This window comes from Carassius gibelio, chromosome B15 (genome assembly GCF_023724105.1).
Source record: "Carassius gibelio isolate Cgi1373 ecotype wild population from Czech Republic chromosome B15, carGib1.2-hapl.c, whole genome shotgun sequence".
NCBI lineage: Eukaryota > Metazoa > Chordata > Actinopteri > Cypriniformes > Cyprinidae > Carassius > Carassius gibelio.
In genome coordinates, this window is record NC_068410.1 from 8707307 (window position 1) to 8720928 (window position 13622).

Sequence of the window (13622 nt, forward strand, 5' to 3'; positions counted from 1 at the left end):
TGATTTATGTGATCCAAACATTTCGAATAACTCCAGAGCGTTGTAAAGTACAAAAGTAAAAATATATTGAAAAAAGATGCATGTAATCACTTCCGAAATTCACAACATATTTTATCTACAGAAATATTCTGCTTCAGTTCATATTTGTTGGCATTTAGACGTTCAAATACAAAATTTTCACTGCATTGAAAAACTTTTGCTCTCCCGCTTGCGGGACACAAAGTGAGACATGCACATTCAGGAGTGATCTACGTAGCTCTTACACAATTATTATTATTTTTTTATCTAGTATGAATGGTCAGAATGACTGCAATGGCCATTCTAGTAGTTATAGAATTCCAGTAGTTCTATTGTTAAACACATATCATTAGCAATGGTACTTAAAAAAACTGCCATATTTAACAGAACTAGTATCCACAGTAGTCCAGCCATAATGATAATTATCCAGTTTAACCAATCCTGCACTGAGAGAGGTAGGGACCGCCTACCTTATTAACATACGGACACAGAAATACAGAAATAAATAAATGTAGAAGTGCATAAATAAATGTACAAATAAATAAATGTAGAAATACATAAATAAATGTAGAAATAAATGTAATATAGCACAATGGTACAAAAATATCACAATTAGATAATTTATTTTTTCATTGATTTATGCATATCTGCATTTATACATTTATTTAGTTCACTATTTTATTATTTATTTATTCATTTATTTATTTCATAATTTAGTTTATTTATTCAATTAAATATTTATTCAATTAATTATTTATTCAATTAATTATTTATGTATTTCTATATTTATTTATTCATTTATTTATTACTTCTACATTTATTTATTTATTTCTGCATTTTTTATTTTATTTTTTTATACGCAAGTCATTTCTCATTCTCCATAGAGGTGTAAGTAAAAACAGCTAGTAAAAAACAATCCCCACACAGCCTGAGGAGAGTGAGTAACTCCCAACTGACACAGTCCAATCTAAACAAAGCTTACTTAAGCTCGCTCCCCAATATCTTACAATTTATCATGCTGGTTTCCAAGTCAATTTCCTAAAATGACTATTTCCATTTACTCAGTTTACACACTTTAAAAGTGCTCTCTAACAATCTGTCTTAAATAGACAGACATTCTGCATTGGGGTTTTCACACACTTCATGCCCAAAAACCTCAGAAGTCGGCATATTAACCAGTATAATACAAATGTAGCATTTCTAGACAAAGAAATAATAGTCCTACCTCCATGAAACAGGTCCCTGCTGCTGTGTTCTCCTTAATGGATGCATTGTAGAACTTGCTGCCAAACACAGGTTCATTATCATTAATATCCTGAAGGATCACTTTGACCACAGCTGTAGAAGATAAAGGTGGTTGACCCCTGTCAGCAGCAACCACAGTTACACTTGGCATAGGGTCCGCTTCGTAGTCGAGTTGGGTCAAGGTGGTGACGATACCAGTGACTGCGTCAATACCGAACCAGTCTGAATGAGTTTCTTCATTCTGTAGGATGCTGTACTGAACATCTCCGTTGGGTCCCTGGTCTTTGTCCCGTGCTGTAACCTGTACAACAAAACTTCCTGGAAATGCAACCTCTGGAATAACCTGGGTGTATTCTGGCTGGTCAAACACAGGTGGGTTGTCGTTAACATCCATGACCTGAATGGTAAATGAAGACTCTGCCCGTAAAGGAGGAGTGCCAGAATCCGTGGCCAAGACTCTGAGTTCATAATGGTCTTGCTCTTCACGATCAAGGATCTGATCTACACAGATGAGATAGATGATGCTATCTTTGGTGGTCAAAGCAAACTTTCCATCACCCCCTTCCAAAGACACATTCACATTGGCATATTCTCCATAATCAGGGTCTGTGACCGAAATCCTTGCCACGTACTGGCCAGGCTGTGCTCCTTCAGAGATGTGTGGAGAACCATCCTCGCTGAGGAAGATGATGGTCATGGTGGGCTGGTTGTCATTGTAGTCTCGCACCTGGATGGTCACGAAGGCATTGGTGACCTCTGGTTGACTGGCATTGTCCCGAGCCTGTACCACAAGCTCGTGAACTCTTCTCATCTCGAAATCCAAAGGCTTGTTCAGAGTAATAACCCCAGTTCGAGTGTCAATGACAAAGTAGCGATCAGGATCACTCTGTCTCCTGTTGATGTCATAGAGCACCAACCCATTGTCGCCGTCATCAGCATCTGAAGCAAACACCTGCAGTATATTGTTCCCAGGTTGAAGGTTCTCTGAGATCACAGCATGGTAGCGACTCTGGTTGAAGACTGGGGCATTATCATTGATGTCCTGCACAATCACATCCAGGATCATTTGTCCCGTCCTCTTGGGCGAACCACCATCAAATGCTTCCAAGAGTAGAGTGTATGAAGATCTCCTCTCTCTGTCCAAAACTGTATTGACTACCAAATCCAAGTAGAGCACTTTGTTGGATCCTCGTTTGGTTTCAAGAAGAAAAGCCTGTCCTACATTTCCATCCGTTATGATGTAGCCTTGCGTAGTGAGCTGGTCCTCATCTGCATCCAAAGCAGGCTCAAGAGGAAACTTGGTACCAATGGTTGTCTGTTCTGGAATCTTAAACGTGGCTCTCTTTCTTGGGAACACTGGAGCATGGTCGTTGATGTCATTTACTAAGATGGTAACTTCTATGGTTATTCCTGTTATGGTGACTGCTATGAAGCTGTAACGGTCCCGCACTTCCCGGTCCAAGACCTTTGCGGTTTTTATGATCCCTGTACTCTCATCGATGTCTAGATCGGTGCCGACGCCTGTACCCTGATGATCTGAGATGAAATAATGGGTGGCAGTCATGTCAGGTGGGAGGCCGGCACTAATGTCACCTACTACAGTTCCTGCTGGCTGTTCCTCATCTAGCTGGAGCTGCAACGTTCCTGGCACCATGGATGAGTGGATGGTCATGACTTGTAGCGCCACATAGAAGACCACCAGTATCCAAGTCCTGTTTTGATGCAATGGATCCATAATCGTCCTTCCTTTACTCTTCATTGAATATTCTTCTTACAAAACCTGACAGGACAAATGGAAAAGGACATTAGTTAGAGAAACAAGCATAAGTGAACTAACAGAAAGCGGTTCAACATTATCCCAAAATTTTTAAAATCATGCATTACAAAAAGATGAATTACACAAGCAGGCTCAGTTACAGTTATGACAAGAATGCTTAAGTGGCTTTCCACATGTTGCATGGGTTCACCTTTAAGAAATGCAGCAGCACACCATGAGCACACATGTTGTACCTGCATTCTACTGTCACCTAATAAGTCAAGATATTATTGCTATAATTAAAATGAGAAGCTTCACTGTACTAAAATGAAAAAAGAAACCACAAAGTGGTTAGCCACATCCAAAAAACGGTCTTACAGTCTTATTGTCTGATTGTTTTAGTCATTAGTCATTTAGTCATTTGTTTTTTGCCTATTAACAAAAAGATCCTTTAAATTTCTGTCATGATGATTATTTTAGTTAATGTTGGCATGGCATGTTTGTTATAGATAGATCTAAACTTAAAATACTTAATTTTCCCCTTCAACTCCCTTTTCTTTTGGGGTGTAAACTTAAGGAATGTTCTCCTACAGAAGAATATCTCTGCAATGATGGACATGAACCTAAAATAGAGACTGTGGCTAACTTTTTTAGTAAACTATTCAACTGCAGCCCACAGTGATGCAAAAAAAGAGCCAAGAGGACCCTTTAAAGCCAACTGAGTGTTAACCCTGTCGTATATTAATGCCAATACTTATGCCCAAAATGAAGCTAGAAAAATGCTGGTGGGCCAAATCTTATATATTTAAACCACAAAGGTCTCCTCTGAGTGTTCCTCCAGCTCCTTTTTAAATTAGCAATTCCTCATGCATAAAATTGCAGCTTGTGGACCTGCAAACTCTGGCAAACTTATTGTTGAAATTATGATTCCTGGATTAGGCCCTTTGCTAGGTCAAAATGAATTATAAACATTCTGTAAGACGGGACCTTAAATATTTACATATGCTTGTTAGAAGAACTTGAATCATCCAGTCCAGCTACTCAAGAATGAAGGATCTGCAAAGCAGAAAGGAGATGAAAGATTGAAAGTTATGAGAGAGCTTATTATCCGAGATATTATGAATTGTGTGGTTTTTTGTTCCCTTTGTGGAATAAGAGCATTATAGGAAAATTGTATTCACATGCAAAGGGACAACTGAACCCCGCATTTGACTCTGCCTTTGACTAAATCACTTGAAACAACACTGTAAATCAACATTGATCCCCTTTACAGCACATTTTTAAAAGTAAGCTAGATAGAAGTTGCCAGTACTTTGATTTAAACACAAACAGAATGGACTGTATGCAATGTAATTTTCCAAGAAAAGTGAGTTTATGAATTTAAAGGCACAATTTTTTTATGAAAATGTCCAAAAACCACTAGAACAGCATTATATATTTTGCTGTAGTGACGGAAATGTACATATTGTGCATTTAAAGCGATCGTAATAAAAAACATCTTAATTGTTAAGTCCTGCACATACATTTTTAATTTAAAGCTTAAGTCTTAACCAAGGACTGAAGACAAAATGAAGACGTGAGCAGTTCTAAGATGAGCCTGTCACCATCTGCACTACTATGAAAAGCCACAAAATCAATTTCAGTCCAAGGGAAATAATCATGTCATTCTCAATCACTGTGAAAGAAAAATGACTTCACAATCAAATTCTTTACAATCGACCACAGGATTTCACATGTTTTCATAAAGTAAATAAAAACAGAATCACAGGAAATACTTTTGCTCTGTCATACTGTAGGAATCAGAGAGGCTCCCTCCGGTGGTGGACTACAGCTATATATACCCCCCCCCCCCCCTCCCCTCCAAATTTTACCTCTTTCACTTTCTACCCCACAGGGTATTTGTTTTAAGTAGGTAAGTATCTCTCAATGTGTCCGCAGGTTTAACTCGATTAACTCCAAAGTGACTTGTGGTGTTGAATCTTGCACACAGCTGCACACGTGGTTAATCTAAAATGTGTGTGAATGAGTACGATGATGCAGGTGTCCACATAAAAGTGTGTTTGAGGGCCTGTGTGTGTGAGTCAGATCTGTGCGTGCTGTGCGCCTCATTGCGGTAGTCTGTCAAGTCTGTGGTAGTGACAGCGTGTGTGTGTGCCTGAGCGAGGGAGCAGACCAGGAGGGCTCCACACAGTCTGCCCTGCACCCTCTCTGGCTTTGCTGCATTGTAATTGGGGTCTGCTGGAAGCCTGCCCTGTGCATATGGGAATCCAAAGCTAATTTCAGTCTGTCAGCATCACAGGGACTGAGAAACACACACACACAAGAAGGAACACTCTCATATGTTTAAGAAAGTACAGGCACACACACCCACACATAATACCTCCAACGTAGATTATGTGTACCGAACACTTCTTCTCGAAAGTAAAGCTTCCAAATACATGACGCCCATAGTGTGTGTATACACACACACACACACAATTTAAAGTCCATTTATATAAAATTATATAATACATTTTATTTTATTGTAAACACACTATAAGCCTTCTTAAACTGTTCAATAAGGTTTTAAGATAAAATTTTGACTGTGAACAAAAGTATTATAATTGGTTCTCCAGACATTGAGGCAATGTCCCAGACTTTGTCAAAGGCTGAAACAAAGTTACACAGATGTGTTCAATGGGCACTGCCACTTTTACTAACGACTGGAACCAACCTCCAAAGGGCTGGACATGTACCATGGCAAACGAACCTAGACAACTGCTATTTTGTCCAAGATAAGTTTCTTTTTCTTGCATTTAATGCCTCGTTAAACTACATGGCATGAAGAGAAATACTCTTGGATTCCAGCTAAATATAAAAGGGTTGCAAACAACTATACCATATTATTCATAAACCATATATTTATAAAGCGGAGTTCTTACCAATCAAACCAGGTCAAGACGTTGGCCATATATCTTGTATTGCTAATTTTATAAGAGCATGTTGAAACAAGTGTTATACTGACTTTCCATCTTTGGGAATCTTTCCAATACTCTGGGTCATGTGTTTAACCCAGACTACTTAATATGACAAAGGGCTTGTGGTTTAATTATAGAAAAAGGCCCACTTGAAGAAAAAAAAGAAAACTCTTGGTGTGCAATGCACAGTCTATCCCTTGACAAAGTCTGACACAGATGAAATGAAAACAGGTCTAGCCTATTTCATTTAAAGTATGCCCTCAATAACATTTAATAATGGTCTCCAAGCTGTTCACACCTGCTAATACCAAGCACCTTTTTAAAATCTTCCATTACGAAAAGGAGAAGATAGCAGATTTGTGGGTATGTAGACCACTAATATTTCGGAGCAAGTGTTGCTGCCTTCCTCCATTAGCCAGAACCTCCATTCCACACAACGGTTCCAAAGATCTGACAGAGCAGAAATCTGGAGCTAAACAATCCCAAAGTAACTGCTCTGTTAAACACTGAAACCACTCTGGCCAAGACGCTGGGGATGAAAACAACCACAGCTGGCCAGACCAACGCTGATCATCTATCACTCGACGTCCAAAACGCTTTCCCAACCAGTGGAAGACGTCCACGTCGCTCACGACACCTCAAACAACACTCTCGCTGGAAGACTGTAATGACTGCAAACATGGCTTTAAGGAATTATGTTTTTTCTAAAGTTCATTTCGGTTAGATTGAGAGGGCGGATGAGGTAAAGACAATATATTGGCCCCTTCAGTGTAAATGATGAGTGAGAAAAGACCCTGAAAGCCAAGAAGACCTTAAAAAGAAACCCTAAGCATCCATAAAGTAACACCATCAATCTCAACATTGGGCAACTCAAATATTTCCATTGTAAATGATGTTTTGTGGTGGGCCAAATTAACTTCACGATGACTATCATTTGATCTCAAGCAAACATGCTGTCACACTAGGATTGTTTTCCTAAAATCTCTTGCTTTTACAAGATAACGGAAAGAAATCCAGGAAAGCAACAAACCTGGCCAAATGTGATCAATTCCAATACAGTGAGACTTGGCAAAAGAGGCTTCATGTTGAAGCACTTTTCTACAATAATATAGTATCCTGAATATCTGCAAACACCAACCGCACACTGAGCCTTATAACTACAGTTGGAAACTAAGTACCAATTCTTATTCAGAAGCAGTTCCATTAAATAAAAAAAAAAAATAATAAAATACCAGAACTGACCCAAATGAATTAATAAAAAATGAACAACTAAACAATGTAGCCTGATTCAAAAATAAATGAAACTAATGAGTTGATTCTTCTCACTACTGCGGTCCAGTTCTTGAGCAAATGACTCATAATGACTATAAACCAGTTCTTTTTAATGAATCAAACACGTGCAACTTACAACTAACTGTGAGACTTAAATCAATGTAGGCCTAGTTCCTAACTGGTTGTTCAAATGAATTGTAGTTGTTGTTTTTTTGCAGTGGTATTTAAAAAGAAAATGACCACACATATGCATCCATTTCAGCTCTAAAAACTAAAAAGCCAATAACCAGTGTATGTAAACACATCCATAAGTTGTAAATTACTCCAAATATCTAGTCCTTACAAATACTAAAATACTCTTAACTAGAACTGATGGGAAACCAGACAAATCAAACCATCAAAATTATTTTTAATTTCCATCCATACTCATAATAAACCAGCAATAAAGGATTCTAGGCTTCATTAAATCCATTGTTTGCCACCATCCCTTTACCCGAGTTCTCAATACAGTAGTCCAGTATAAGTCATGGTAGATGAAAACCATCTGCGGTTCTCAGATATGTATGTGCACTGCTAATCTAAATTAGATACATTTGTGCCATGGGAAAAAAAAGAAGGCTCTATCAACCTTGGTTTGGCCAGCATTTAAGGTATTCTGGCTTCAGGGGACCATCTTTTTCCCACACCCTCCAACCTGCTGAGTGTGTTTGTGGAAATGTTTGTGGAAGGAGGTCTGCGTGCTGAACAAAACAAAGAACCACACGTGCTGCTGGGTCCTTTGAACATGACACCAGCTGATACAGCTTCGGTTACGGTGTGTAATTGGAAACATCTGGCGGCAACGAGTGGACGAATTCAGTACAGAGTTTATGAAATTCACCGTGTGTAGTTTTAACTGAACACAGACTGTACCATCCCATTTGCAGATTGTTTCAAAGAGAGGTATCGTGTCCGGTATGCCTGTTGCCATATGGAGAACCGTATATTTGAGTGGTTGCCCCCTCAGTCAAACAAATCCATATCAGACTGAGACGTAGAAGCCATAGCTGCAGTATTTTGTCTTCCTCTGTCCCTCAGGAGATTCAAGTTACGCTTATAACAAATGCTACTTTGACAGTTATCTATGTTATGTTCATGTACTATCTAAAGCCAAATCTTTGTTTTTTTTTTTATTAACATCTACAGAATACAAGGTGAGAACAGATTCTGGGGCCAAATCTGCACAATCAAGAAGAAGAAACAATTTTTTTTAAAAATTCCAGATGTCAAGGAACATTCAATGATAATGCACTGAAACTGTCTAGGCAATAATGAAAAGCCATAATAACTAAAAATATATTACAGTTGAGTTGTGCAATTTTATAACCCCTAAATCAGTGCAGAAACATGACAACCATCATTGTCTTTTTAAGTAACATTTTTAAACAATCACTTGACCCTAGTACAGAAACATAAATGGGATAATGATAATGACATCTGTAATGAGTGTAACTTGATTCTCCTTAGGGAAACCAGTGAAACCTAAACCTAACCATAAAGCACAACCCCTCACCCAAACCCTAAACCTAAACTAATTTTAAAAAGAAAAATAAATACATTTATAAAAACCTATAAATGTAATAAAATTATGTAATAAGAAAGACAATAAATAACTATATATATATATATATATATATATATATATATATATATATATATATATATATATATATATATATATATATATATATATATATATGAAACTATTAACTTTCAAATCCATACTTAATGAACACACAAGGGGCAACACACATGTATAACTTCTCAATTTTTTGCAGGCATAGCCCAAAGGCACAAAGGTGATAGTTCATGGGTGATACGAACCTACACCTTTTCTGTAAATACAAGGAGGAGGTCACACTGACCCTACATGGCTTTACAAGACATGTGCACAGACAAACCTCCCTTCAGAACCTAATGAGAAACGCAGATGCAGGGCCAACAGCTTTCTGGCATGCAATCTCTGCCGTCCACTCTGTACACCACTCTGGAGACCAGATGCTGCAACTGCGCACGGCTTTAGTGCTCCACCAGAGACCTGTGAGGATGAGTTTAACTACACCACAGCAGAGGTACTGGAACTGTCTGATCATAAGAGAATCCTTGCCTAAGCCAAAAGGATGAGATCAAGAGTGATGTAAAGTTGTGAGTGGATGACTCCGCAACGACCCCGTTTTTTTTCCTCCTAACATCCGACTGGCTCTCTTTTAACCCGAGACAATCCGAGGTCAGGGATGGAGCTGAGAAATTAACCGATAGTCCACTGGGACATGAGTCTGGTGACATAATCTTTGGAATTTCTTAAAAGCCTTTTGGCGTTCAATCTGGTTCTGCTCTGTCTGAGGGTCAGACATCAATTCTGCGGCTATTTTCATTGCAAACTTTATGAATCTCACTCAGTCCAGTAACTAATAAAAAATGGTTCAAGTTCTAAACCTTTCTTCGGCTCGGCTCACACCAGAATCAACTACACTTCCTGTCTAGCATGCAGCCGCCTCCTAGTTTTATCTTGATTTATTAGATTCTCAATATTTCGTTGTGGCTGTCGAATCAAACATGTTGTTCTTATTTAAACACCATTATAATATAAACGACCCAGCGCAGTCTGCTTATTTGCGTGAGGAACACGGTTAATTTTCAAGCTTATGACTTCATCTGAACAAACTGGAACTTGAATTAAGTCGGGATGTGACTCACTAATCTTATGGATCTATCCCAACACCGAGTGCGAACATGTGGTGCTTAGCAAACGAGTGATGATGGGCGGTACTTTATATTCTAATAGACTCTAAGTTCAACAAGAGTGACGCAAACAGTAGCTAAATCACTGTGGTATCGCACTATGGCAACCAACGAACCAGACAAATGGAAGTCAACTGAGCCGAATGAGTGAAAACAACCTTATTATCTTGGAGAATATTAATTATTGTCATCCTCAGAGGAAGATTTGGAATGTGGTCTAGATGAACCCCAGCCAGTCACCAGCACAAAAGCACAGCACTTCTCTACGTCTAACAAAAGAATTCCACTGATGAACCAATTCAAGAGGAATGTCTTGCAAGGAGAGAAAATCTATATGCTCTGGCGTGTCAAGAAAGTTAAATAAATGATCACTGCACATCTGCCCCTGTTATTCTGCAACTGATTTCCTCTGAGGTGCAACATGTTGCCAAAAATATCATCTGAGATACACCAACCAAGAAAGGTCAGGCTGTGGGTGACATTAATAAATACATTAAAACTGCAATTTAATTGGAAATGTTGCATAGCAGATACAACGCTTTTATTTGTTGGATTTGAAATCAGATACAATAATTTTGTAGGGTTTATTAGATAACCTACTGGATGTCTCAAAGTTATACTGCACCTCTCAAAGTTTTTACAGGCTGCCACAGCTGGTATATTATGTTTTCTCAGATTCATTTTCAAAAGCAAAGAACTAAAAGTTAAGCAATACACATCACCCCCTCAATGAAAAGAATCGTTGGGGAGGCTTTTGTGGCCTGCACAACGGTTACACCAATACCAGGCTAGATTAAAAACAGCAGTGCAGAATATACAAATAACTGGAGCTCAGTGGTCAAACTGCAGCAGTTGCAAGCATATCTCTGAACCAATAGACTTCTAATGTGTCTTGTGAGTCATGGTTAGGAAATACAATAGCTCCTAACTTCAAATTTAGTATTGATTTCAATATCAGCTGCATTTTGACACTGTCTGATTAATTGCATTGATTTATTACAAACAGCATGGTGTAGGTCGGATTCATTTCAGTAAACATTTTTTTTTTTTTTTGAGTTGCCTAACATCCATTTCTACCACATTCACCAGAAACAAACAACGATGCATGCACTTCCACTTCAGACAGTTTACAATAACCATCATAAATCAGTTCATATCATACTCTAGAGTGCACATAAACTGCAGTAAACTACAGAGGCAGTCAACTGACTTGATGCATTAAATCCATTAAATTAAACTGTGACTAAGAAACAATGCACCCAAGTTTGAATCACAACTTTCCGATATCTCAATGGCTTCATCTCAGCTTTGGATTGCACATGAAACATTACATAGTGCATGGCTGTGGGCTTCTTAGCTAGATAAGTGATCAATAAGTGCAGTGATTTCAGTGTTTACAGAAATAAAACATTCTAAATGTATTTTCTGTATATTAAAGCAACCCTGCATGCACAGTGATACAATCTGACATTATACTTTCATTCTAGTCCACCAAGTCTTTCGGCAAAATACTATGGCAGGCTGGCTTAACATTTATTCCTAAAAACTAACTAGCATCTGTTACTATGTTACTAGTGTTTAATGACTAATAAGTAGCCAAGTAGTGAAAAAATAACTTAGTAAATATTAGAACTTATAATGTATTGCAATATTTCATGTTTCCCCATTTCAGTTTTACCATTAAGGATTACCAGGTCTTGTTTCTTTACTTATCCATTCTAAACTATCTAGGTTATACACTTCTATATACTGTAAGTACCAAATTTTTCACACAGTACAGTCTATCCCAATTTTTACTACATATTTTTTTAAATCTCATTATTACAATTGCTTTATTTAAAACTGCAATTGTATGATTCATATGTAACAATTATAAAGGAGTACAAATATCCAAGAGATCCAAGTTAGCCTTAATAAAGTATTCATTACTACGGTTCTCAATTCCAGACCTCGCGACCCCCTGCTTTGGACATTTTGTATGTTTCTCTTATTGCTTCAGACGTTTGTTCTATTCAAACTTAAGTGCCCTGCAAAGTGGACATCACAGGGTATTCCACCATGATTCCAGTTCAAAGCGAAAGAAAATGTTCCATTCAAAGTGCATTGAAGTGTGTGTGTGTGTGAGACGTGAATTGTATTTGTTTACCAAGGAATATGATGTACTTGTCCATGTGTGAAGTCGTTGTGCAGTGCAAATCTAAACTGCATCAGATTTGAAAAGGAGTATGGAGCAATGAGCACTGTGTAGACACCATGTCAATGGGAACTCAGTTAATGCACGGAGCTCTCTTCTAACGAGCTGATTATCTAAATCAGGAGTGTTAACAAAGAGAGACATGCAAAATATACAGAGCTGAGGGGCGCGAGGACTGGAATTGAGAACTGATGCATTACTAAACCAAATATAAGACTACTAACATCAAAATAGACACGTCCGTTTTAAGGAATACATGTTAAAACAGCTTGCCATAAGCGCGCGCGTTGACTGCGATGGAAGCGTTGTAGTTTGCCGCGTCTTGGTATGATGGAGTATAAAGTAGTAACTTAGTTTAACACCACTGACGCACTTTTTAATTAAACACTTACACTCATCTGTTCTTGCTTTTCAGTGATAGCGATCCGGTCTGTGCCAACGTAAAGTCAGTAAAACCAGCCAAAAATAAAATGCCGTTTCAGAAAAAAATCCCTTTTAGATTATATCCATCTTCCTACAAGTTATCTTTCGCGTACCACAGCAACTTCCACTAGTAGATTTCCAGTTTTCTGTATTTTTCCCGTTGTTGTCAAGCTCAAAATACGAAGCGCCAATTCAAAAGGGCTCTGTCCTCCAAACTGAGCGCAGCAGACAGGATGAAATCGGTCCGTCAGCATCGACAACAGCATCCAACTCTAGAATCCACACTTCCAACACACGCTCTCAACCTCCTGGAGTGAAACTCGACACCAGCCCTTCCCACTCTCTCATGAATATTAATGAAGCACGTGTAGCAGCGGTGTAATAGCGCCACCTCACCGAGCGGCGGCGACAGCGGGCCAAAACACTGTGACGTGATTCGCTCAAGACTTTGGTGCCACCAGTCTTCTTCAGACGGAACTGAATTTATGTGTAGTTACACATTTTGGATAGAGTGGGGGGAAACGACCCCCGCCCCCACACAAATACCCCCAAAATAATCACAATATAAAATCAAGATCATTTTTTTATTCTAACTATGGACAACGTTTACAAGATTGAAGTAGAATTATTCACCACGAGGCTTATACTGGTGATGTACCTGAGAAAACAAATTTCACTGTTACAGTATGATCTAATTTTTAACAGTAAGTAAATAAATGTTTTAAAGCTTGTTGTTTTGTAGAACATCACAGTTATATATGATATAAACAGTGTGTCCTGTAGATAAGGAGCACTAGTTATTTAAGGAAAACATAGGCTAATATATTACTATATTTTCAGAATGACAATTATTATTATTATTATTTTTCAAACATGGTCAGTGGGGTAAAAAGTAAAAAGCAATGGGCAATTACTCTAGATATTCTGTTCTGAACAGAGGTGTAAAGTACTTGAGTATATGTAACTAATTACTGTA

General features: G+C 38.2%; 1 protein-coding gene across 1 annotated transcript in view; it reads right to left on the reverse strand.

The window, feature by feature from the left end:
* LOC127972476 (protocadherin-16-like) overlaps positions 1-12904 on the reverse strand; it is a 114744-nt gene extending 101840 nt beyond the window's left edge. The window contains exons 1-2 of the mRNA XM_052575980.1: positions 12616-12904; positions 1244-3043 (exon numbers count right to left, since the gene is read on the reverse strand). Coding sequence (XP_052431940.1) covers positions 1244-3022 — 1779 coding nt within the window. The 5' untranslated portion in view covers positions 3023-3043; positions 12616-12904. The remainder of the gene's footprint in view (positions 1-1243; positions 3044-12615) is intronic.
* Between the last annotated feature and the right edge of the window lie 718 nt (positions 12905-13622).